Source organism: Salvelinus fontinalis, chromosome 5 (assembly GCF_029448725.1).
Source record: "Salvelinus fontinalis isolate EN_2023a chromosome 5, ASM2944872v1, whole genome shotgun sequence".
Classification (NCBI taxonomy): domain Eukaryota; kingdom Metazoa; phylum Chordata; class Actinopteri; order Salmoniformes; family Salmonidae; genus Salvelinus; species Salvelinus fontinalis.
Genome location: NC_074669.1, coordinates 15,285,763 through 15,311,950, shown reverse-complemented (window position 1 = coordinate 15,311,950; position 26,188 = coordinate 15,285,763). Strand labels below are relative to the sequence as shown.

General features: G+C 46.2%; 1 protein-coding gene across 2 annotated transcripts; it reads left to right on the top strand.

Annotated features, from left to right (window-relative positions):
- Window positions 1-1,115: 1,115 nt before the first annotated feature.
- On the top strand, window positions 1,116-26,188 carry LOC129855193 (overexpressed in colon carcinoma 1 protein homolog). 2 transcript variants are annotated; one of them, XM_055922604.1, is made up of 6 exons: window positions 1,120-1,488; window positions 13,766-13,790; window positions 15,300-15,335; window positions 16,615-16,694; window positions 17,330-17,369; window positions 17,528-26,188. In XM_055922604.1, the coding sequence occupies exons 1-5, from the start codon at window positions 1,446-1,448 to the stop codon at window positions 17,332-17,334; spliced, it is 189 nt and encodes a 62-aa protein (XP_055778579.1). In that variant the 5' UTR covers window positions 1,120-1,445; the 3' UTR covers window positions 17,335-17,369; window positions 17,528-26,188. The 2 variants fall into 2 exon arrangements, with proteins under 2 accessions (XP_055778578.1, XP_055778579.1); XM_055922603.1 differs by lacking the exon at window positions 17,330-17,369 and having other exon boundaries at window positions 1,116-1,488.

Genomic DNA, 26,188 nt, shown 5'->3' with positions numbered 1-26,188 from the left:
GCTGTCGTGCCTCTTCACGACTGTCATGGTGTGTTTGAACCATGATCGTTCGTTCATTGGTGATGTGAACATAAGGGGTTCATCTTCACTCACAGTCAATGCATATTCAGCTTAATTCTCATGATCTCGTGACTGCAGCTCCTGTGTGTGTGTGTGTGTGTGTGTGTGCGTGTGCGTGTGCGCGTGTGTGTGTGTGTGCACCCAGAGTTAATGAAAGTTCTACCCTCAGGGTTTGGAGAGGACAGAGGACATCTGTATTTATTAAGGAATTGGACTACATAGCTCCAGCTCATTTTAAGCAAGGAATCCAGACATTACAAAACACTGTATCATCAACACCTGAAACATTATGTGACCAGAAAAATAGAACATTGTTGCTACGGGAAACCATAAGAACCATTATCTTAAGGGGAATGAGTTGCTTACACAGGTTCTTTTGGTTTACTATGCCTACAAACTACTGCACACACGTGTTATTGTGAAAACTGGATGCATTTACCTGTGAGAAAAGCCTATCTGATAGTGGTAGCTAGTTTTTTGTATAGTGTTTATTTGACCATAGCGTAAATACTGCAATTCGGGTTCCATGGAATTTGAGCCCTGAGAGTAAGTCAAGTAGGCTAGTAGTACACAGCAAGTTATCCAAGCTCAGGTCTTGTTACCAAAATGGCTTGTGAAACATAATAAAACATTCAGAGAAGGAAAGGCTAGGGGAGCTGTTGTGCTTTATAAGAGGATCACATAATGCTGAACTTAGTTTGACCCCAGTTGAAGGTTTTGAAGAAAATATTATTTGTGAGATATGTCAGGCATCTCAAAGGCTTTCGGGCTTTGAGTGTCAATGGAGTATGCTTTTCAGCTGTGTATTTTAACATGCATGTTACCACATCAGGAATTTGGAAAGTCACACATACAAGCTGGAACATTGATAATGTCCCCTTTTTAAATAGATCATTTGTTCCTTACCAAACTGGGAGCTCCATTGGCCTGCTTGCTCCACACCCTCCTCCCCATTCCCCCGTTTCCTGGGCAACCCTGTCAGGGTGGAGAAAAAGAGAAAATCATATGAGGGCAGAGCATCTCTCTCTCTCTCTCTCTCTCTCTCTCTCTCTCTCTCTCTCTCTCTCTCTCTCTCTCTCTCTCTCTCTCTCTCTCTCTCTCTATGTCTCTCTCTATGTCTTTCTCTCTCTCCCCCTCCCTCTGTGTATATAACAGCATCTCCATGCTTTCACACACCACTCAGTTCAGTTCTGCAGAGGGGATGGACACAGAGCGCAGGAGCCTACCACCAAATAAGAAATCAGTGTGACTGAGAGACATAAAACAACTCCTTCTTTCATCCCTCTTTCATCTGTTTCCATCTCCACATAGCTGTTGCTCTTTTCTCCTTTCCCTCCTCTTTGAGCTCCTCTCCTTTTTTTGGACGATAGCTGCATCCATGCAGCATGGGTTGTGGCAATTCCTCAGCCGCCAGCACGTCAGGAGGGGGTGAGTGTTCTTGTTCCAGAACATACAGTGTGTGTGTGTGTGTGTGTGTGTGTGTGTGTGTGTGTGTGTGTGTGTGTGTGTGTGTGTGTGTGTGTGTGTGTATGTGTGTGACGGGGGGGTTCATGCCCACGGGAGGGGATGTTGTGTGGATCGTGTGTTAGGGTCATTCTAGCTCTTTCTGCATTTGTGTGTATGTGTGTGTGTGTGCATGTGCATGTGTGTCTGTGTGTGTGTGCATGTGTGTTTGTGTGTGCATGCTTATACAGTTGTTTGCTGAATTTTGTATGGGGGTCTCATGGGTGAACAGCGGTCTTTAGTCTTTAGCTCAGACTTTGACCCCTGGTGGCCAGGAGACAGCAAAGGGTCTTTAGGAATTTAAAGCTGAAACGCTTACAAAGATGGGTATAGTGTGTGTGTGCGTGTGCGTGTGCGTGTGCGTGTGCGTGTGCGTGTGTGTGTGTGTGTGTGTGTGTGTGTGTGTGTGTGTGATTTACAGTTTCACTTGTATTTATGCCGTCTCTTTCTCCATGGGATGTGGATGAAAGAAAGACAGGATTTTGGCATCTCAGCAGCTAGTCCTCCTCTGTTTCTTCAGGTGATTGATGCTGGTTGTCTTCTGTTCCTTTTGAAATTATCACTCTTTATCCTGGTTTCATTCATCAAAAGCCAAAAAAGGACACCTTTTACTGGGCAACTACCTTAAGGTCTTACTCGTGAATGTTCCTGGTTAATACACTCATTGTCATAAGCAAAGAGCAATGACTGAATGACAATAAAATGCCTGTTGTATTTCTGAGATTGGAGATTTGTATAGCACTCAATGGCTGCTGCTGCGGTCATAGAATAATGGGAATAGAATCCGAGTGCCTGTGGAATTATCTCAATGACCAGCAAAGCAACTCTGTGTCTGTGTGTCTGTGTGTCTGTGTGTCTCTGTGTGTGTGTGTGTGTGTGTGTGTGTGTGTGTGTGTGTGTGTGTGTGTGTGTGTGTGTGTGTGTGTGTGTGGGGGGGGGGGGGTGCGTGAGTGCAAGTGTGTGTGTGGCTAATCAGCAAAGACCAGACAGGCTCCTTGTCTAACAGAACCCCAGGAAGCTAATGTGACAAACAGCTTCATGTTTTCGCTTCTCTGACTCTACCCTAGTTCATGGTAAGGAGTCCCCAGAGGAAAACAATGTGAACTTGACGTGAGAATTATGATTATGTATGTTATACAATGGAAATATGTGTGAGATTCTCTGTGAAGGATCTTTAAGCCCACAGTTAGAGGTCAATCTCCAGCTCAGGGACAAGGATGTGACGACATGTGACAATGTCATTATGATGAGTGTGTGGTAGAGGGTGCCCTTTTCTGTCACAGATATCTGTCATTATTCAATACAAAGGTCTAGGGGATTTTTCATAGCCTATTGGCAACCTAAATTTGGCCAATGCTAAAATGACCCTACACCCATCCATAACAGTATCGGAATCGTTAGTACTGTAGACTAAATGTGATCATATCAGCAGTGTTGCACAACACAGCTGTGAGGTCAAATTACCAGTTGTATTTTATATGTGAGTCTGGTTAAATTCTCCTAACAACCTGTTGTCTAATGGTTTATCTTTATAATGATCAGGTAAGGGAAGTTTCCATTCCCACTCCGTTTTTATTCCACACCCATGTGTTTGTGCAGCTAAATAGGACCGTGACCTCCTAAATGTACTGGATATTGTGCTTCTCATCCCTCTTGTGAAACCAGATCTGAATCCCCTTAATAATGAATATGATTTTCTAAGGGTTGTGAAATGGCCACTGTCTTCTCCACTTGCGTTGTTACTGTATAACGGCGTTGGTCTCGTCTTCATAAAATGGTGGTGTTTGTTTTGAATTGGAAGATGCACATTTCATATTTAAATACGAATAACATAAGTATTAGTAGATGGACAACATTTTAGAATAGCATTGGGACACGACGAGGCCATACTTGCAAACATGAGAAAAAGTTTAAGCATCAGCCAATTAAAATTGTCGACGTAGTTGAGGCTACATTTTAGCTGTTCCTATTACATAACATGGCACATTTTGCCCTATGCTTATCTCACCAGGTGGCCATGATTATATACGGTTCAAATTCCGAACAGTTAACATGTAGCCTTTGATCACAAGCAACTACGTGGACAATTTTAATTGGCTGACACTTAAACGTAAACTAAAACTACAACTTTTTTGTAAAGTTAACAAGTATGGCCTCCGTACGTGTACACTCTTTGTCAATGTCATGTTGTGTCGTAACAGAGGAGATGGAGGACGGGGGTTACCTGGTTTACCTGGTTTTTAAAAGTTAAATAATGTTCCATTTTGATACAAGGACAAATTCTTGAGACACAGCAGTGAATACAGAACATTCAATTACTTGCATAATAAAGTAGAAACCATTGTGTTTCTAAGAATTTAGACGCAGATGAGGAAGGTGAATAAAGACAATTTAAATGGATAATTTCTAGGAATTTAGTAGCAGATGAAGGTGATTGAAGACAATTTGAATGGACTGGAATGGAACTCAGTTTGTGATGTAATATAAATTCATACAGTGTAGCATACAGTATGCTAGATGATGTATGATCATAGCTACATGATGCAAACGACCTGACATAAACTATGTCCACTGTAATCTCCGTCCACTGTAATCTCCGTCCACTGTAATCTCCGTCCACCGTGAACTACGTCCACCGTGAACTACGTCCACCGTGAACTACGTCCACTGTATTCTCCGTCCACTATAAACTGCATCCACTGTAATCTCTGTCCACTGTAAACTATGTCCACTGTAAACTCCTTCCAGTTACATCCACTGTAAGCTGTTGGTCTATTTGACCCTTGTTTATCAAAGTTAGCTGCCTTTGATAAAGAGTATACCTGATATCCATCAAGGTCCACCCCTCTCACAGGTTCAACCCTTTCTAAGTTCCAACTCTCTCTATCCGTCCGTCTCCCAGAGCCAGTGCAGGTTGTTATGACCTCTACATTTCTCTGACAACCTCCATAATACAGATCCAACCTTCCCTATCACTCTGTCACAGCTTGTCCAACCCTCCCTATCCCTCTATCACAGCTTGTCCAACCCTCCCTATCCCTCTGTCACAGCTTTTCCAACCCTCCCTATCACTCTATCACAGCTTGTCCAACCTTCCCTATCCCTCTGTCACAGCTTGTCCAACCCTCCCTATCCCTCTGTCACAGCTTGTCCAACCTTCCCTATCCCTCTGTCACAGCTTGTCCAACCCTCCCTATCCCTCTGTCACAGCTTGTCCAACCCTCCCTATCCCTCTGTCACAGCTTGTCCAACCCTCCCTATCCCTCTGTCAGAGCTTGTCCAACCCTCCCTATCCCTCTATCACAGCTTGTCCAACCCTCCCTATCCCTCTATCACAGCTTGTCCAACCCTCCCTATCCCTCTGTCACAGCTTGTCCAACCCTCCCTATCCCTCTGTCAGAGCTTGTCCAACCCTCCCTATCCCTCTATCAGAGCTTGTCCAACCCTCCCTTTCCCACCTCTCTGTCAGAGCCTATCCAACCCTCCCTTTCCCACCTCTGTCAGAGCCTATCCAACCCTCCCTTTCCCACCTCTCTGTCAGAGCCAGTCCAACCCTCCCTATCCCTCTTTCAGAGCCAGTCCAACCCTCCCTATCCCTCCTCTCTTTCTGTCAGAACCAGTCTAACCCTCCCTATCCCTCCTCTCTCTCTGTCAGAACCAGTCTAACCCTCCCTATCCCTCCTCTCTCTCTGTCAGAACCAGTCTAACCCTCCCGATCCCTCCTCTCTCTCTGTCAGAGCCTATCCAACCCACCCCTTCCCACCTCTCTTTCCGAGCCAGTCCAACCCTCCCTATCCCTCCTCTCTTTCTGTCAGAACCAGTCTAACCCTCCCTATCCCTCCTCTCTCTCTGTCAGAACCAGTCCAACCCTCCCTATCCCTCCTCTCTTTCTGTCAGAACCAGTCTAACCCTCCCTATCCCTCCTCTCTCTCTGTCAGAACCAGTCTAACCCTCCCTATCCCTCCTCTCTCTCTGTCAGAACCAGTCCAACCCTCCCTATCCCTCTATCAGAGCCAGTCCAACCCTCCCTATCCCTGTCAGGGCCAGTCCAACCCTCCCTATCCCTCCTCTCTCTCTGTCAGAACCAGTCCAACCCTTCCTATCCCTCCTCTCTCTCTGTCAGAACCAGTCTAACCCTCCCTATCCCTCCTCTCTCGGTCAGAACCAGTCCAACCCTCCCTATCTCTCCTCTCTCTCTGTCAGAACCAGTCTAACCCTCCCTATCCCTCCTCTCTCTCTGTCAGAACCAGTCTAACCCTCCCTATCCCTCCTCTCCTTCTGTCAGAACCAGTCTAACCCTCCCTATCCCTCCTCTCTCTCTGTCAGAACCAGTCTAACCCTCCCTATCCCTCCTCTCTCTCTGTCAGGACAAGTCCAACCCTCCCTATCCCTCCTCTCTCTCTCTCTGTCAGAACCAGTCCAAGCCTCCCTATCCCTGTCAGTGCCAGTCCAACCCTCCCTATCCCTCCTCTCTCTCTGTCAGAAGCAGTCTAACCCTCCCTATCCCTCCATCAGAGCCAGTCCAACCCTCCCTATCCCTCTGTCAGAGCTTGTCCAACCCTCCCTATCCCTCTATCAGAGCTTGTCCAACCCTCCCTATCCCTCTATCACAGCTTGTCCAACCCTCCCTATCCCTCTATCAGAGCTTGTCCAACCCTCCCTATCCCTCTGTCAGAGCTTGTCCAACCCTCCCTATCCCTCGATCACAGCTTGTCCAACCCTCCCTATCCCTCTATCAGAGCTTGTCCAACCCTCCCTATCCCTCTGTCAGAGCTTGTCCAACCCTCCCTATCCCTCTATCACAGCTTGTCCAACCCTCCCTATCCCTCTATCAGAGCTTGTCCAACCCTCCCTATCCCTCTGTCAGAGCTTGTCCAACCCTCCCTATCCCTCTATCAGAGCTTGTCCAACCCTCCCTCTCTGTCAGAGCCTATCCAACCCTCCCTTTCCCACCTCTGTCAGAGCCTATCCAACCCTCCCTTTCCCACCTCTCTGTCAGAGCCAGTCCAACCCTCCCTATCCCTCTTTCAGAGCCAGTCCAACCTTCCCTATCCCTCCTCTCTTTCTGTCAGAACCAGTCTAACCCTCCCTATCCCTCCTCTCTCTCTGTCAGTACCAGTCTAACCCTCCCTATCCCTCCTCTCTCTCTGTCAGAACCAGTCCAACCCTCCCGATCCCTCCTCTCTCTCTGTCAGAGCCTATCCAACCCTCCCTTTCCCACCTCTCTTTCAGAGCCAGTCCAACCCTCCCTATCCCTCCTCTCTTTCTGTCAGAACCAGTCTAACCCTCCCTATCCCTCCTCTCTCTCTGTCAGAACCAGTCCAACCCTCCCTATCCCTCCTCTCTTTCTGTCAGAACCAGTCTAACCCTCCCTATCCCTCCTCTCTCTCTGTCAGAACCAGTCTAACCCTCCCTATCCCTCCTCTCTCTCTGTCAGAACCAGTCCAACCCTCCCTATCCCTCTATCAGAGCCAGTCCAACCCTCCCTATCCCTGTCAGAACCAGTCCAACCCTTCCTATCTCTCCTCTCTCTCTGTCAGAACCAGTCTAACCCTCCCTATCCCTCCTCTCTTGGTCAGAACCAGTCCAACCCTCCCTATCTCTCCTCTCTCTCTGTCAGAACCAGTCTAACCCTCCCTATCCCTCCTCTCCTTCTGTCAGAACCAGTCCAACCCTCCCTATCCCTCCTCTCTCTCTGTCAGAACCAGTCTAACCCTCCCTATCCCTCCTCTCTCTCTCTCTGTCAGAACCAGTCCAACCCTCCCTATCTCTGTCAGTGCCAGTCCAACCCTCCCTATCCCTCCTCTCTCTCTGTCAGAACCAGTCTAACCCTCCCTATCCCTCCATCAGAGCCAGTCCAACCCTCCCTATCCCTGTCAGGGCCAGTCCAACCCTCCCTATCCCTCTGTCAGAGCCTGTCCAACCCTTCCTATCTCTCCTCTGTCAGAGCCTATCCTCTCTCTCAGAGCCAGTCCAATCCTTCCTGTCTCTCCTCTGTCAGAGCCTATCTTCTCTCTCAGAGCCTGTCCAACCCACTCTACCCCTTCTCTTCCTCTGAACCAGTCCAACCCTCCCTACCCCTCCTCTCCCTCAGAGCCTGTCCAACCATCCCTACCCCTCCTCTCTGTCAGAGCCAGTTCAACCCTCTCGCTCCCTCCTCTCTCTCAGAGCCAGTTCAACCCTACCCCTCTCTCAGCCCATCCAACCCTCTCTCTCTCTCTCCCTCAGAGCCAGTCCAACCCTCCCTATCCCTCTGTCAGAGCTTGTCCAACCCTCCCTATCCCTCTATCAGAGCTTGTCCAACCCTCCCTACCCCTCTATCAGAGCTTGTCCAACCCTCCCTATCCCTCTATCAGAGCTTGTCCAACCCTCCCTATCCCTCTGTCAGAGCTTGTCCAACCCTCCCTATCCCTCGATCACAGCTTGTCCAACCCTCCCCATCCCTCTATCAGAGCTTGTCCAACCCTCCCTATCCCTCTGTCAGAGCTTGTCCAACCCTCCCTATCCCTCTATCAGAGCTTGTCCAACCCTCCCTCTCTGTCAGAGCCTATCCAACCCTCCCTTTCCCACCTCTGTCAGAGCCTATCCAACCCTCCCTTTCCCACCTCTCTGTCAGAGCCAGTCCAACCCTCCCTATCCCTCTTTCAGAGCCAGTCCAACCTTCCCTATCCCTCCTCTCTTTCTGTCAGAACCAGTCTAACCCTCCCTATCCCTCCTCTCTCTCTGTCAGAACCAGTCCAACCCTCCCTATCCCTCCTCTCTTTCTGTCAGAACCAGTCTAACCCTCCCTATCCCTCCTCTCTCTCTGTCAGAACCAGTCTAACCCTCCCTATCCCTCCTCTCTCTCTGTCAGAACCAGTCCAACCCTCCCTATCCCTCTATCAGAGCCAGTCCAACCCTCCCTCTCCCTCTGTCAGAGCTTGTCCAACCCTCCCTATCCCTCTGTCAGGGCCAGTCCAACCCTCCCTATCCCTCCTCTCTCTCTGTCAGAACCAGTCCAACCCTTCCTATCCCTCCTCTCTCTCTGTCAGAACCAGTCTAACCCTCCCTATCCCTCCTCTCTCGGTCAGAACCAGTCCAACCCTCCCTATCTCTCCTCTCTCTCTGTCAGAACCAGTCTAACCCTCCCTATCCCTCCTCTCTCTCTGTCAGAACCAGTCTAACCCTCCCTATCCCTCCTCTCCTTCTGTCAGAACCAGTCTAACCCTCCCTATCCCTCCTCTCTCTCTGTCAGAACCAGTCTAACCCTCCCTATCCCTCCTCTCCTTCTGTCAGAACCAGTCTAACCCTCAATATCCCTCCTCTCTCTCTGTCAGAACCAGTCTAACCCTCCCTATCCCTCCTCTCTCTCTGTCAGGACAAGTCCAACCCTCCCTATCCCTCCTCTCTCTCTCTCTGTCAGAACCAGTCCAACCCTCCCTATCTCTGTCAGTGCCAGTCCAACCCTCCCTATCCCTCCTCTCTCTCTGTCAGAACCAGTCTAACCCTCCCTATCCCTCCATCAGAGCCAGTCCAACCCTCCCTATCCCTGTCAGGGCCAGTCCAACCCTCCCTATCCCTCCTCTCTCTCTGTCAGAACCAGTCCAACCCTCCCTATCCCTCTGTCAGAGCCTGTCCAACCCTTCCTATCTCTCCTCTGTCAGAGCCTATCCTCTCTCTCAGAGCCAGTCCAATCCTTCCTATCTCTCCTCTGTCAGAGCCTATCCTCTCTCTCAGAGCCTGTCCAACCCACTCTACCCCTTCTCTTCCTCTGAACCAGTCCAACCCTCCCTACCCCTCCTCTCCCTCAGAGCCTGTCCAACCATCCCTACCCCTCCTCTCTGTCAGAGCCAGTTCAACCCTCTCGCTCCCTCCTCTCTCTCAGAGCCAGTTCAACCCTACCCCTCTCTCAGCCCATCCAACCCTCTCTCTCTCTCTCCCTCAGAGCCTGCCCAACCCTCCCTACCACTCCTCTCTGTCAGAGCCCATCCAACCCTCTCTATCTCTCTCCCTCAGAGCCTGTCCAACCCTCCCTACCACTCCTCTCTGTCAGAGCCCATCCAACCCTCTCTATCTCTCTCCCTCAGAGCCTGCCCAACCCTCCCTACCACTCCTCTCTGTCAGAGCCCATCCAACCCTCTCTATCTCTCTCCCTCAGAGCCTGTCCAACCCTCCCTACCACTCCTCTCTGTCAGAGCCCATCCAACCCTCTCTATCTCTCTCCCTCAGAGCCTGCCCAACCCTCCCTACCACTCCTCTCTGTCAGAGCCCATCCAGCCCTCTCTATCTCTCTCCCTCAGAACCTGTCCAACCCTCCCTACCACTCCTCTCTGTCAGAGCCAGTCCAACCCTCCCTATCCCTGTCAGAACCAGTCCAACCCTTCCTATCTCTCCTCTCTCTCTGTCAGAACCAGTCTAACCCTCCCTATCCCTCCTCTCTCGGTCAGAACCAGTCCAACCCTCCCTATCTCTCCTCTCTCTCTGTCAGAACCAGTCTAACCCTCCCTATCCCTCCTCTCCTTCTGTCAGAACCAGTCCAACCCTCCCTATCCCTCCTCTCTCTCTGTCAGAACCAGTCTAACCCTCCCTATCCCTCCTCTCTCTCTCTCTGTCAGAACCAGTCCAACCCTCCCTATCTCTGTCAGTGCCAGTCCAACCCTCCCTATCCCTCCTCTCTCTCTGTCAGAACCAGTCTAACCCTCCCTATCCCTCCATCAGAGCCAGTCCAACCCTCCCTATCCCTGTCAGGGCCAGTCCAACCCTCCCTATCCCTCTGTCAGAGCCTGTCCAACCCTTCCTATCTCTCCTCTGTCAGAGCCTATCCTCTCTCTCAGAGCCAGTCCAATCCTTCCTGTCTCTCCTCTGTCAGAGCCTATCTTCTCTCTCAGAGCCTGTCCAACCCACTCTACCCCTTCTCTTCCTCTGAACCAGTCCAACCCTCCCTACCCCTCCTCTCCCTCAGAGCCTGTCCAACCATCCCTACCCCTCCTCTCTGTCAGAGCCAGTTCAACCCTCTCGCTCCCTCCTCTCTCTCAGAGCCAGTTCAACCCTACCCCTCTCTCAGCCCATCCAACCCTCTCTCTCTCTCTCCCTCAGAGCCAGTCCAACCCTCCCTATCCCTCTGTCAGAGCTTGTCCAACCCTCCCTATCCCTCTATCAGAGCTTGTCCAACCCTCCCTACCCCTCTATCAGAGCTTGTCCAACCCTCCCTATCCCTCTATCAGAGCTTGTCCAACCCTCCCTATCCCTCTGTCAGAGCTTGTCCAACCCTCCCTATCCCTCGATCACAGCTTGTCCAACCCTCCCCATCCCTCTATCAGAGCTTGTCCAACCCTCCCTATCCCTCTGTCAGAGCTTGTCCAACCCTCCCTATCCCTCTATCACAGCTTGTCCAACCCTCCCTATCCCTCTATCAGAGCTTGTCCAACCCTCCCTCTCTGTCAGAGCCTATCCAACCCTCCCTTTCCCACCTCTGTCAGAGCCTATCCAACCCTCCCTTTCCCACCTCTCTGTCAGAGCCAGTCCAACCCTCCCTATCCCTCTTTCAGAGCCAGTCCAACCTTCCCTATCCCTCCTCTCTTTCTGTCAGAACCAGTCTAACCCTCCCTATCCCTCCTCTCTCTCTGTCAGAACCAGTCCAACCCTCCCTATCCCTCCTCTCTTTCTGTCAGAACCAGTCTAACCCTCCCTATCCCTCCTCTCTCTCTGTCAGAACCAGTCTAACCCTCCCTATCCCTCCTCTCTCTCTGTCAGAACCAGTCCAACCCTCCCTATCCCTCTATCAGAGCCAGTCCAACCCTCCCTCTCCCTCTGTCAGAGCTTGTCCAACCCTCCCTATCCCTCTGTCAGGGCCAGTCCAACCCTCCCTATCCCTCCTCTCTCTCTGTCAGAACCAGTCCAACCCTTCCTATCCCTCCTCTCTCTCTGTCAGAACCAGTCTAACCCTCCCTATCCCTCCTCTCTCGGTCAGAACCAGTCCAACCCTCCCTATCTCTCCTCTCTCTCTGTCAGAACCAGTCTAACCCTCCCTATCCCTCCTCTCTCTCTGTCAGAACCAGTCTAACCCTCCCTATCCCTCCTCTCCTTCTGTCAGAACCAGTCTAACCCTCCCTATCCCTCCTCTCTCTCTGTCAGAACCAGTCTAACCCTCCCTATCCCTCCTCTCCTTCTGTCAGAACCAGTCTAACCCTCCCTATCCCTCCTCTCTCTCTGTCAGAACCAGTCTAACCCTCCCTATCCCTCCTCTCTCTCTGTCAGGACAAGTCCAACCCTCCCTATCCCTCCTCTCTCTCTCTCTGTCAGAACCAGTCCAACCCTCCCTATCTCTGTCAGTGCCAGTCCAACCCTCCCTATCCCTCCTCTCTCTCTGTCAGAACCAGTCTAACCCTCCCTATCCCTCCATCAGAGCCAGTCCAACCCTCCCTATCCCTGTCAGGGCCAGTCCAACCCTCCCTATCCCTCCTCTCTCTCTGTCAGAACCAGTCCAACCCTCCCTATCCCTCTGTCAGAGCCTGTCCAACCCTTCCTATCTCTCCTCTGTCAGAGCCTATCCTCTCTCTCAGAGCCAGTCCAATCCTTCCTATCTCTCCTCTGTCAGAGCCTATCCTCTCTCTCAGAGCCTGTCCAACCCACTCTACCCCTTCTCTTCCTCTGAACCAGTCCAACCCTCCCTACCCCTCCTCTCCCTCAGAGCCTGTCCAACCATCCCTACCCCTCCTCTCTGTCAGAGCCAGTTCAACCCTCTCGCTCCCTCCTCTCTCTCAGAGCCAGTTCAACCCTACCCCTCTCCCAGCCCATCCAACCCTCTCTCTCTCTCTCCCTCAGAGCCTGCCCAACCCTCCCTACCACTCCTCTCTGTCAGAGCCCATCCAACCCTCTCTATCTCTCTCCCTCAGAGCCTGTCCAACCCTCCCTACCACTCCTCTCTGTCAGAGCCCATCCAACCCTCTCTATCTCTCTCCCTCAGAGCCTGCCCAACCCTCCCTACCACTCCTCTCTGTCAGAGCCCATCCAACCCTCTCTATCTCTCTCCCTCAGAGCCTGTCCAACCCTCCCTACCACTCCTCTCTGTCAGAGCCCATCCAACCCTCTCTATCTCTCTCCCTCAGAGCCTGCCCAACCCTCCCTACCACTCCTCTCTGTCAGAGCCCATCCAGCCCTCTCTATCTCTCTCCCTCAGAACCTGTCCAACCCTCCCTACCACTCCTCTCTGTCAGAGCCAGTCCAACCCTCCCTACCCCTCCTCTCTCTCAGAGCCACTCCAACCTTCTCCCTCCTCTCTCCCAGAGCAAGTCCTATCTGCGCTGTGGCCTCTACCTGTCTCTCACTCTGGCCCTACATGTCTTACACATCCGTATCAAGGTCCTTCTCTGTGTGGCGTGGAGTTGGTACATACAGTCCCCCCAGGAGAGCTCTGGAGTGTCACTCGAAAGCCACCAACAACTGTCAAATCACAGACAACCCTACGAGCTCAGCCATCCAACATCACCCACAGTGCTCTTTCACTCCCTTAAAGTGGGCCTTAAGTGGCGGTCATTAAGCTGTGGCACATTGATTTCTGTAACATCTTCTAAGAGTGGGAAGGGAGCTGTTAAGTGTAGATAGTTGTGTTAATAGTGATGTATGGAGCCTATGGCATTTCCGATAGCATCAGAAAGGTACTGTAGAGATGGGTACAGTGATTAGCTGTCAATGATTCTGTCTGCTCTGTGGTTACTGATATTGTGGATGGTAAGGATTCTTCAAAGACAGAGTTTGTCGTGTTTGCTGCCCCTGTATGTAATGCACTACATCCCTATAAATTAGGGCTGTTCAACTCTGGTCCTGGAGAGCCGAAACACTTCTGTTTTTGGTTTCTACCTGGTGGTTAATTGCACTCACCTGGTATCCCAGGTCTGAATCAGTCCCTTATTAGAAGAAGAGGATGGAAACCAGAAGTGATTTGGCCCTCCAGGACCGACATTTAACAGCCCTGCTATAGATAAAGCAGGCACACAGTACAAAGAGGAGGGATAGACCGTGTGAATGGATGAGTAAATGTGGGCTTGATGTGATGTGTGTTGAGTGGACTCGCTGTGAGACAAGACCACCTCAAATCAGCAGCCTCACTTAGGCTACTAAATAAAATGTACTTTTCTATTTTATTCCACACGTCATGTAGCATCCAGAACAAAATAATGATAGTTGAGTATTCATATTATTTTTACTTTTCTTGAGTTCACAGGACCTGCAGAAACTTCCAAAGATTTGTAAGTACAGCAACCGTCTCATCCGATTACTCCTTCATAGACTCAACAAGGTGTTGCCTTCATAGTGTACAGCACAGAGAGAGGAGAGTGTGAGAAAAAGATATAGAGTGAGAGCAGGGAGAAAGAGAGAGAGGGGGGGAGAAAGAGAGAGAGGGGGAAGAGAGAGAGGGGAGAAAGATGAGAGAGAGGGGGGAGAGAAAGATAAGAGAGAGAGGGGAGAAAGAGAGAGGGGGAGAAAGATAATAGAGAGAGAGGGGGAGAAAGAGAGAGAGAGAGGTGGGGAGGAAGAGAGAGAGAGGGGAGAAAGATAGATAGAGAGAGGGGGAGAAAAAGAGAGAGAGAGGTGGGGAGGAAGAGAGAGAGGTGGGAAGAGAGAGAGAGGGGAGAAAGATAGATAGAGAGAGAGGGAGGGAGGGAAGATAGAGTGAGAGAGAGAGAAAGAAAGAGAGAAATGTAATGTAATCTGTCTGAAATAAAAGGTATATTACATGTATGTATTTTATACTGATATTCCCTTGCAATACCTCAAAATGCCTACTTTCAGATATGATATTTGTACGATGCAAACATTTAATGTGAATCCTCTGGTAAATTGTTCAGTCTTTCATATCAAGGCATTCAAATCTTTTACGTATAGAATATTAGTGTGTAGAGAAATTAAAATATGTTAACTGTACTGGTTTTACAATGAATCAGCCTTGTTCAGTAAAGAACTGACTCACTGTACATCAATAATATGTGCAACACATCCTGCTGCCCTGTCCTCCACCAGACGCAGTGTGCCACTGTCAGCATCACACCGTGGGCAGAGGGAGGAGGCAGCCATTTCCCCAATTTAAAAAAAAATCTATCAGTGTGTGTGCTTTATGATAAACACCTGAGCAGATAAAGTGCTCAATCCAGAACCCTGACAGCAGCACACTGCCAACCACAGCCAGTCACACACCTCCAGGCCTGCAATGCCACGTTGTCACACACACACGACATGTACACTTATTTTTTCATGCCTCTTTTGTGGGCAGAGAAGAAACGTGACAATGTCCATGGCATAGTCCAGAAACCATTTCACCTCCATTCATTGTAGGTAGAAAACCATCATCCACATTGTTGATTCCCTATGATCAGTGGCCTCACAGAAACCCTATATCAAGTTTTTATTTATTTTTCCTTTATTTAACTTAGCAAGTCAGTTAAGAACAAATTCTTATTTTCAATGACGGCCTAGGAACAGTGGGTTAACTGCCTTGTTCAGGGGTAGAACTACAGATTTTTACCTTGTCAGCTCAGGAATTTGATCTTGCAACCTTTCAGTTACTAGTCCAACGCTCTAACCACTAGGCTACCTGCCACCCCAAGTCTTGCCCATCTCATAATCAAGTCACATTCACTATCCAGGTCAACTATATTAATAAATTCTCTGTAACGTGTTGGCTGTTATGTACAATATGTTTGTGCTTTGAGCATTCTATCCGGTCATGTGAGCTGATCTGTGGTTATTGTCTTAATCAGGACAGAAGAACCCTCACCAGACGATGAGAAAAGAAGGTAAGTGATTGTCCTATCGTCCTACTCCTCTGCAAAAGGTTTAGCCCAAACATAATCCTAACCATGTGTTCTTACAGTCATTAGATCGCACTAAGCATATACCGTCCGGCCTTGATTTCAACGTCCACAGTTGTCTGGTCCGGACGGGTCTATATTTGGCCTAAACATATACGTCTATAATTGGTTCAGATTTAGTCCGGACTGCACCAGATCTGAACCAATTATAGACGTCTATGTTTGGACAACACAGGACAGTACAGTACAGTAGAGCAAGGCAGAGTACATTACAGTACACAGTAAAGAAAAGTACAGTACAGTACTGAAGCGTACAGTACAATACAGAGTACAGTAAAGTATAGTGTACTGTATTGTACTCTACTTTACTGAACTATACTGTACTCTGAATTAAACTATACCCGTACTCTACTGTACTGTGCTCTTCTGTGCTGTACTCTAATCTACTGAATTAAACTATACTATCTATACTCTACTCTATTGTACTGTGCTCTTCTGTGCTGTACTCTACTGAATTAAACTCTATTGTATTGTACTCTAATCTACTGTACTGTACTGTGCTCTACTGTGCCGTACAGTACTGTGCTGTTCAAACTTGTGAAACATAGCCTAGACGTCTATGATTTGTTCAGATTTGGATCTGGTCTACACGACCAAATTTGTACTTGTTTGGAATAATACCCAGCATGCTTTGCAAGTGTTTGTTTTTACATTTTGGTCATTCAGCAGACGCTCTTATCCAGAGTGACTAATAGTCAGTGCATTCAAATAAGGTAGATAAATAAAAACATCACAGTCATAGCAAGAAAAAATGTCTGTAACCATTACTGAGAATGTTATTGTAGATTAAGTGTTCTGTTGGTTATTCTTATTGACAATGTATATCAGTTAACATTTTGCTGTAGAATCAATGACAGAAAATATGTGTTTTTAACATAAGTAAATTACTTATTTTCAATGTTTGGAATATGTGTTTATTTTTTACATCTGTAGAAGATGTCTTCACTTTTCATTCAGCACCTAAATTGCACCTGATTTCAACATCTGGAAAAATAAATGTTTTCAACTTCCAAAATAATCGTATTTTTGACGTCCTTCTTTTCATCTCTGGGACTGCTGCTTCCTTAATGTGTTTTGGTTACATACTGTACACACACACTGCAGTGCTAACACACATCATACCCTGTTGTTGGTGAGAGACTGCCACTGTATAGTGTCTGGATGTCATGTGACCTTGGATCTTTTTTCATACTACCTCTCTCAGGAACTATGGCGGGGTGTATGTAGGTCTGCCATCTGACATGACCACTGTGGCAGCCAGCCAGTCCAAGTCCACAGGCAAAGGTACAACATGACAGCTGCAAGATATCTGTGTATTGTTGTAAGGTTTAAATTATGCATTGCAATACGATTGGTTGTTACATCATTTCCACAAATTTTGACTGTACAGGGAATATCAGATGATCTACCACTCATGGACATACCACTCCTCTTTAGCTGGTAGTTGATGCCCAGAATAGATTGATTGGTTCCTCCTTCGTGGGAATTCTCCAGAACATATGGCTATCGATGGTTTAGGAGTAGTGAACCACTGGGCACCCACTGGTTGAATCAACATAGTTTAATTGAAATGCAGTGGAAACAATGTTGAACCAATGTGGAATAGACATTTAATTGTCATCTGTGTCCAGTAGGGAGACATTAGATGCCAGTAGTGTGGCATCTATGTCCTTATTGGAAAGAGACATATTGGGTGTGAAGATGTGAATTCTTGGTAATGTGGATTTCAAAAAAATGTGTGGAGGGGCTGTGGGAGGGAGTGTGTCTGGGAGTGTGTGTGTGAGTGTATGTGCACGCATGCCTGCGTTGGTGGGTGCATGTGCGTTTATGTGTGCAACACAAGGGACTTTGACTCAAAGACTAACTTCATAATGTTGAAAATGTTCATAATTATGATGTCTGTCTGTCCCTCCCCGTAGACTAAAATATATAGAAAGGAATCATTGACATACAACACAGGTACACAACTATTTTCCTCCCTTCATCCTCTTGACATGATAATACAACACAATTAATGACAACCTGCACTGATTATAAATGTTGTACTCAAACACAATAACATCTTATATAACGTGGTGGCTGGCTATGACCTCTGTATGTGTTATTCTTCTTTCCAGGACTGTAGATACATTATTCAAAACATACAGGGACATTCAATTCACACGTTGAGAGGAGGAGTGTGCTCGGATTACTGGTTCCCCATCACAATACAGCCTTCGTAAGAGTGAGAGACCGTTCCCTGGCCCGGGCCATCAGGCAGATATGAGGTCAGCCTACTTGGGCCCTGAGGAAACTGTGTCAGAGTGGCACCAAGTGGAGGCTCAATGGACACCTTTTTCTGAGGATTCTTTGCCCTTCTTGACACTCACATAGATCTGGACAGCAAAACCAGAGCAGTCGGTGGCCGTGGGGAGAACGTGAGCATTTGGACCAACATCCTGGACTATAGGTCAATGTTCTGGAGCAGCTTCTTGGGCTCAGGAAGAGACGTGAGACAAACACAGCCACTCTGAGACTCCTCCTCGACAGGCTGTGCCAGCGGCGGACAGGGACAAGAATTCAAATTTTATCCACACCAGCCCACATCACTGCAAGCACTGCCAACTCACCCCCAGTTACAGTTGGTGGCACCAGCCCATGATTTGGTAGGACCTAGATCATGAGTAATCATCTCAAAAAGTAATTCATAGTGATTTATTAAGAAGTGTAATAAGTTGTTTCATCTAACGCATCCAAGCAGGAATGCATGACTCAAGATATTTTGTGCATAATCCAGTGATTGTCAGGAATTGTGTTAGACTATAGTTGCTATACTCCACTGTCAAAATAGGACTCCAGTGCCTCCCGAGTGGCGCAGCAGGCTAAGGCACTGGATCACAGTGCTAAAGGGGTCACTACAGACCCAGGTTCAATCCCAGGCTGTGTCGCAGCCAGCTGAGACCGGGAGACTGACGAGGTGGCACACAATTGGCCCAGGGTTAGGGGAGGGTTAAGCCGGCTGGGATGTCCTTGTCCCATTGCACTCTAGCGACTCCTTATGACAGGCCAGGCACATGCATGCTGACTTCAGTCAGTTGTACGGTGTTTCCTCCGGCAGTGGGGCTTGGCAGGGTTGTGTTTCGATGCATGACTCCGGAGTCCGTACGGGAGTTGCAGCAATGGGACAAGACTAACTACCGATTAGGGGTAAAAAAAATAAATAAAATAGCACTCCAGAATGTATATTCTTTCAATAGAAATTAATTACATATATCTTTATGTGAACTAAACTACAGACATAGGCTAATTAATTTGGGGTTCAACACCTGAGGAAGTGGAAACTCAAAACACATTAAAAACCTCTACGGGATCGGTGTCCCTATAGTGGGACAGTTGAGGCTAACATGCGCTAATGTGACTAGAATGATGTTGTAAGTAACAGCCAACTTTCCAGGACATAGACATGTCTTATATGGGCTGAAAGCTTAGATTCTTCTTAATCTAACTGCACTGTCCAATTTACAGTAGCTATTACAGTGAAAAAATGCCATGCTATTGTTTGAGGAGAGTGCAGAACAACAAAAAACTTTTATCACAGCAACTGGTTTGATACATTCACCTCTGAAGGGAAATAATGTACTTACATTCAGTAATCTTGCTCTTATTTGTCATCCTGAGGGTCCTGGATTTTTTTTTAGCATAGTTTTGTTTGATAAAATCAATTTTTTATTCAAATGTAGGAACTGGGTTCTGTAGTTTGAACCCCTGCTGTCTCTGGCTCCACACCCACCCCGCCCGGCCATCTAGATGTGTGAAAGTTAGTGTATAAGATAAATGATCCATCATGTATGACATTCCTGGGTATGTAAACTTACATTTTGTATTACCATATCATTTTTGTATGTTCTCTATATTTATGTAGTTGAAAATGTATCAATTGACCAATTCGGCACATTTGGGCAGACTTGAGGCAAAATACTGTGCAGTGTAGCAATGCTTCATTGGCTCAATCTGAACTTTACACACAAGCTGCATCTAATGGCCAAAATCTAAATCACGCCTTAACTGCAATATTATGGCCTTTTTCTTGCATTTCAAAGATGATGAAAAAAAAGAAAATGTATGTTTTTTGGTTTGTATTATCTTTTACCAGATCTAATGTGTTATATTCTCCTACATTAATTTCATATTTCCACAAACTTCAAAGTGTTTCCTTTCAAATGGTATCAAGAATATGCATATCCTTGCTTCAGTTCCTGAGCTACAGGCAGTTACGTTTGGGTATGTCATTTTAGACGAAATTAAAAAAAAAAAAAGGGTCTGATCCTTGAAAGGTTTTAACTAGATTGCTAACTCTAAATATAATACCCACTGCTAGTAGCCATGTATTGATCCAACAGTAAATGTTATGTCCTAAAATAACTTTGCAGTTGTAGGCTACTACCCATGAGACCTTGCAATGGCCAGTGTGCATTTCAGGCACGTGCTGCTCCATGGGCTCTATTTTAACAAACCTAACACAATGGTGACTCTAAGTGCATGCAGTAGTGCTATAGGTTCAGGGGTGTATCAAACATATTTATACAATTTTCACTATCGCAATTATTGGCACACTTGCTGGCGTTGGCGCAAAAGGGTTGAGTTTTGATGAACAAGCAAGTTGTGGGCGTGTTGAGGCTTGGCCCCGCACTGGCCAATCAGAATGTTCTCTATGTTGAAATATGTGGTTGCTTCAGGTTGTGTATTTACAAACGTTTATGTATTGCCTTGGAATCAACTTCAATTCCAATGTTAGTCAGTTATAGTTTGTTAATTGGCTAACAGGAACAAAATAACAAAATGTAGACCTATCCCATCTTTGCTAAATAGGCTAACTTGAACCCATTTGCGGTCAACATTGTTCTAAGTAATTGCATGGCATTCACACAGATATAGGGGCCAGGCCTACTGTAAATTGCATTATTGTTGTCAATAAGCAAGATTAATTTCATTATTGATAAGGCCTAAAAGAAAAACAAATAATTATAATCAAATTCTAAACAAAACAACTTGTGTTAAATAGGCTATGTCAGACTTAAAGACACAATCATTTCTCCCTGTTGGCATATAATATTAAAATAATGTGGGCCTGCCTACAATGCATAGATTAAAAGGGAATGTCAGCTCACTGTTTTATTCCTCTCAAACTTGATATTTTAATATAGCTTTGGTGATTAAGATTTTTATCCAAGCAGTCTCAGGAGCCAAACCCTTTATCAAAAGTCTTGACTACTTCGCGATTGCATTGGGCAGACTAAAAAAGCCTTTATTGAGATGAGGGGAAGCTATGCTTGGTTTTTAATAAAATAAAACAAAATGGGGAAAGATTTTTTTTTAGAAATGTTTCAAACCATTAAAAGCACATTAGTCTAATGTTGTTCCATGCACAAATGGGCAATGTGCATCACGGCTGGATAGGCTGCGTTTCTACTGTCAAAATGCATGCCATAACCAACTGTGTTACCGCTAAAACCAGCTTTTGATTGGTCTTAAATATCCCTAGCAGTGCTGCCTGAAAATAGAGCCCCATATCCAATATCTTGGTTGTAAAATAGTTGCTATTGAGCTGAATATTGAGAGTTGAGAAATATAAAAGATGCCTACAGAAAGCTGAGACCCTCCTCTCCTCAACAGGGACAAGGGGCAAAGATCCAAAGCTGTGTTTCTCGCAATTACAATGTTTTTATGTTATACAATCAGATCGAATTTTGAGACAGGGAGACAGGGGCAGGTGCAGGGCACACTTTCATTACAGGAATCATGAGGATAATGCATTTTAATGTTTGACCAAATCCTGGTTTTAGACACCCCTGAAATTAGGACATTTTGAGTGAGGTGACAACGTAGAATGTGCTCTTTCTACGTTTATAAGCACCCTTTCCCTTTTTTACGATCCATGATCTTGTCTGCCTAACTGATTTCAGAATCGGAGCAGGTCTCTTTGCTGATCAATGTGAGTTACTGAGTTTGTGATCTCATCTCAGTCGATCAGAAAACCGGGCCGGCCATTGCCCACAGATCAGCCAATGGCTCATTATAGATTAGTATAAGAGAGAAATTGGGCAAACATTTTGAAAAAATATCTTAACAGGCCGATGGGCCATGTGCCATGTCACCTTTTTCTTTTTTTATATACATTTATATATTAGCACCAGTCAATGTTTGGACACACTTAGTTATTCATGGGTTTTTCTTAATTTTTTACTATTTTCTACATTGTAGAATAATAGTGAAGACATCCAAACTATGAAATAACACATATGGAATCATGTAGTAAGCAAAAAAGTATCAAATAATTATATTTTATATTCTTCAAAGTAGCCACCCTTTGCCTTGACGACAGTTTTGAACACTCTCAGTATTCTCTCAACCAGCTTCACCTGGAATGCTTTTCCAACAGTTTTGAAGGAGTTCCCACATATGCTGAGCACTTGTTGGCTGCTTTTCCTTCACTCTGCGGTCCAACTCATCCCAAACCATCTCAATTGGGTTGAGGTCCAGTGATTGTGGAGGCCAGGTCATCTGATGCAGCACTCCATCACTCTCATTTGGTTACACAGCCTGGAGGTGTGTATTGGGTCATTATTCTGTTGAAAAACAAATGATAGTCCCACTAAGCGCAAACCAGATGGGATGTCGTATCACTGCAGAATGCTGTGGTAGGCATGCTTCACAGTGGGAACCACACATGTGGAGATAAACCATTCACCTACTCTGAGTTTCACAAGGACACCACGGTTGAAACCAAAAATCGCAAATTTGGACTCAGTCTAAAGGACAGATTTCCACCGGTCTAATGTCCATTGCTCGTGTTTCTTGGCCTAAGCAAGTCTCTTCTTATTATTGGTGTCCTTTAGTAGTGATTCCTTTGCAGACATTCGACCATGAAGGGCTGATTCACACAGTCTCCTCGGAACAGTTGATGTTGAGATGTGTCTGTTACTTGAACTCTGCATTTATTTGGGCTGCAATCTGAGGTGCAGTTAACTCTAATGAACTTAACCTCTGCAGCAGAGGTAACTCTGGGTCTTCCTTTCCTATGGGGGTCCTCATGAGAGACAGTTTGATTGGTTAAAAGCATCAAGAAGCATTAACAAGGCACGCCTGTTATGTGAAATGCATTCAAGGTGACTACCTCATTAAGCTGGTTGAGAGAACATCAAGACAAAGGGTTGGCTGTTTTTAAGAATCTCAAATATATTTTTATTTGTTTAACACTTTTTTGGTTACTACATGATTCCATATGTGTTATTTCATAGTTTTGATGTCATTACTATTATTCCACAAAAAATAGTGAAAAATAGGTGTCCAAACTTTTGGCTGGTACTCAAATCAATGCGCTGAATATAACACCATACCATGAAATGCTTACTTACAAGCCCTTAACTCCATTTCTTGAACAGCATTGTTGGTTAAGAAAATATTTAAGAAATAAACTAATGTAAAAAAAATAAAAATCAAACCAAAAAGTAACACAAGAAAATTACATGCAAAAACGAGGCTATATACAGGACTCCTGAGTGGTGCAGCGGTCTAAGGCACTGCATCACTACAATCCCTGGTTCGAATCCAGGCTGCATCACAACTGGTCGTGATTGGGAGTCCCATAGGGTGGCACACAATTGGGCCAGCGTCGCAGGGGTAGGCCGTCATTGTAAGTAAGTATTTGTTCTTAACTGACTTGCCTAGTTAAATAATAAATACAGGGGGGGTACAGGTTAGCTTAGGAAAGTGACTATGCATAGATAATAAACAGCCTGTCAGGAAGTCCAGGAGCTGTTTAGTCCAGGGACCTTAGCTTAGTGATGAGCTTTGTGGGCACTATGGTCTTAAACACTAAGCTGTAGTCAATGAACAGCATTCTCACACAGGTGGTTTGTTTTTGTCCAGGTGGGAAAGGGTAGTGTGTAGTGCGATTGAGATTGCATCATCTGTGGATCTGTTGGGGCGGTATGCAAATTGGAGTGGGTCTTGGGTTTCCTGCATGATGGTGTTGATGTGAGCTATGACCAGCCTTTCAAAGCACTTCATGAGTTCCAACGTGAGTGCTACGTGGCGGTAATCATTTATGCCGGTTACCTTTGCTTTCTTGGGCACAGGGGCTATGGTGGTCTGTTTGAAACATGTAGGTATTACACACTCGGTCAGAGAGAGGTTGAAAATGTCAATAAGAACACTTGCCAGTTGGTCAGTGCATGCTTTGAGTACACGTCCTGGTAATCCATCTGGCCCCGCAGCCTTGTGAATGTTGACCTGTTTAAAGGTCTTGCTCACATCGGTTACGGAGTGCGTGATCACACAGTCGTCCGGAATAGCTGGGGCTCTCATGTATGCTTCAGTTTTGCTTGCCTCGAAGCGAACATAAAAGGCCTTTAGCTCATCTGGTAGGCTTGCGTCACTGGGCAGCTCGCGGCTAGATTAGTACGTAATAGTTTTCAAGCCCTGCCACATCCGACGATCGTCAAAGCTGGTGTAGTAGGATTCAATCTTAGTCCTGTATTGAAGCATTGCCTGTTTAATGGTTCGTCTGAGGGCATAGTGGGATTTCTTATAATTTGTGTCCCGCTCCTTGAAAGCAGCAGCTTTAGCCTTTAGGTCGATGCGGATGTTGCCTGTAATCCATGGCTTTTCGTTGGGAAATGTACGTACGGTCACTGTGGGGACGTCGTCGTCAATGAACTTATTGATGAAGCCGTTGACTGAGGTGGTATACTCCTCAATGCCATTGGATGAATCCCGGAACATATTCCAGTCTGTGTTATCAAAACAGTCCTGTAGCGTAGCATCCGCGTCATCTGACCACTTCTGTATTGAGCGAGACACTGGTACTTCCTTCTTGCTTGTAAGCAGGAGTCAGGAGCATAGAATTATGGTCAGATTTGCCAAATGGAGGGTGAGGGAGAACTTTGTATGCTTCTCTGTGTGTGGAGTAAAGGTGGTCTAGAGTTTTTTCTCCCTCTGGTTGCACATGTGACATGCTGGTAGAAATGAAGTAAAAAGTATTTCAGTTTGCCTGCATTAAAGTCCCCAGCCACTAGGAGCACCGCTTCTGGTTGAGCATTTTCCTGTTTGCTTATGGATTTACACAGCTAGTTGAGTGCAGTCTTACTGCCAGCATCGGTTTGTGGTGGTAAATAGACGGATACGAATAATATAGATGAGAACTCTCTTGGTAGATAATGTTGTCTACAGCTTATCATGAGGTATTCTACCTCAGGCAAGCAATACCTCGAGACTTCTTTAATATTAGAAATCGTGCACCATCAATTATTTACAAATAGATACACACCCCCACCCCCTGTTTTACCAGACGTGGCTGCTCTGTCCTGCCGATGCACGGTGAAGTCAGGCAGCTCTACATTATCTGTGGCGTCATTCAGCCATGTCTCGGTGAAACATAAGACAGTTTTTAATATCCCGTTGGTCAGATAGTCTTATTCGTAGGTCGTCCAGTTTGTTTTCCAATGATTGCACGTTGGCCAATAACACGGATGGTAGAGCTGGTTTATCTACACGTTGGCAAATTCTTACAAGGCACCCCGCCCTCCCACCCCTTTTCTCACACTTACCTCCACGCTGATCAATATGAGTCAGAAATGTATTCTAGTGTCAAAATTGACTACAATGTGTAACTAGGACAAATTTGGTCTTAAAGTTAGTCTTGTCCAAAACTAAGATTTGCAAAATGATAGAAAAGTGGATGTCACTGAATAAAGGGCACCATAACAATTTTCCATGGTTTGGGTTTCTTTTAATCCTGCCCACATGCCCACACCTGGCAGCCCCCAAGTAATCATCAATTCAGACCGCAGCTGCACGTGAGTTGATTGTAATGCCCATGGTCAATTTGGTTTGACATTCGATATCCCTATGGGGCTAGTTAGGGACTTAAATTACACAATGTACATGGGACAATATTTTAAAAGGTCAATAGCTCCAAATTTCTATGACTTGGAAACCTCGAACCAACTATAAATTGTAGAAATTCATAGACAAACATTGGAATGCTTTTCATGAGAAAAATAAAAGATGTGCAACATGAAAATATTGTCCCATTTACATTGTATAATTTATTGACAGACCCTTACTAGCCCCGGAGAAATCCTATCCAAAGTCAAACAGATTTTGCCAGGGTTGCACACCAGCCAGCTGGAGCTAATTGGCAAAATGATTTGCCTATCTCTTCCCACCTGCGAACAAACACAAGACACAAGACACCAACATCAAGCCACACCCCGAAACTAACTCGTTTGATTTCAGTCATGGCCGATAGCATTTTTATATTACAGTTTGACAATTGCTTACACATGATTTCTGAAACTATGGCTCCTTTTCTCTAGACTCTACACACAAAACCCCAAAACGCACACATGACATTCAAAACCAAACACTTAATTCAAAACTATTTGAACTCTTCTCAAAATTGTGATTTTGCATCAAAACTCAACACACAAACCATCAAATGACTATCTCTTATACATGCCAACTACACACAGGTATGACAAATGTAAAACACTACTATCTTGTGTCTTTTGCATGTTCTGTGTGCAGTGGAGTTCGTTGCAGTTTGTCATAGCACTCACATGTAAACTCAGCAAAAAAAGAAACGTCCTCTCACTGTCAACTGCGTTTATTTTCAGCAAACGTAACATGTGTAAATATTTGTATGAACATAACAAGATTCAACAACTGAGACATAAACTGAACAAGTTCCACAGACATGTGACTAACAGAAATTGAATAATGTGTCCCTGAACAAA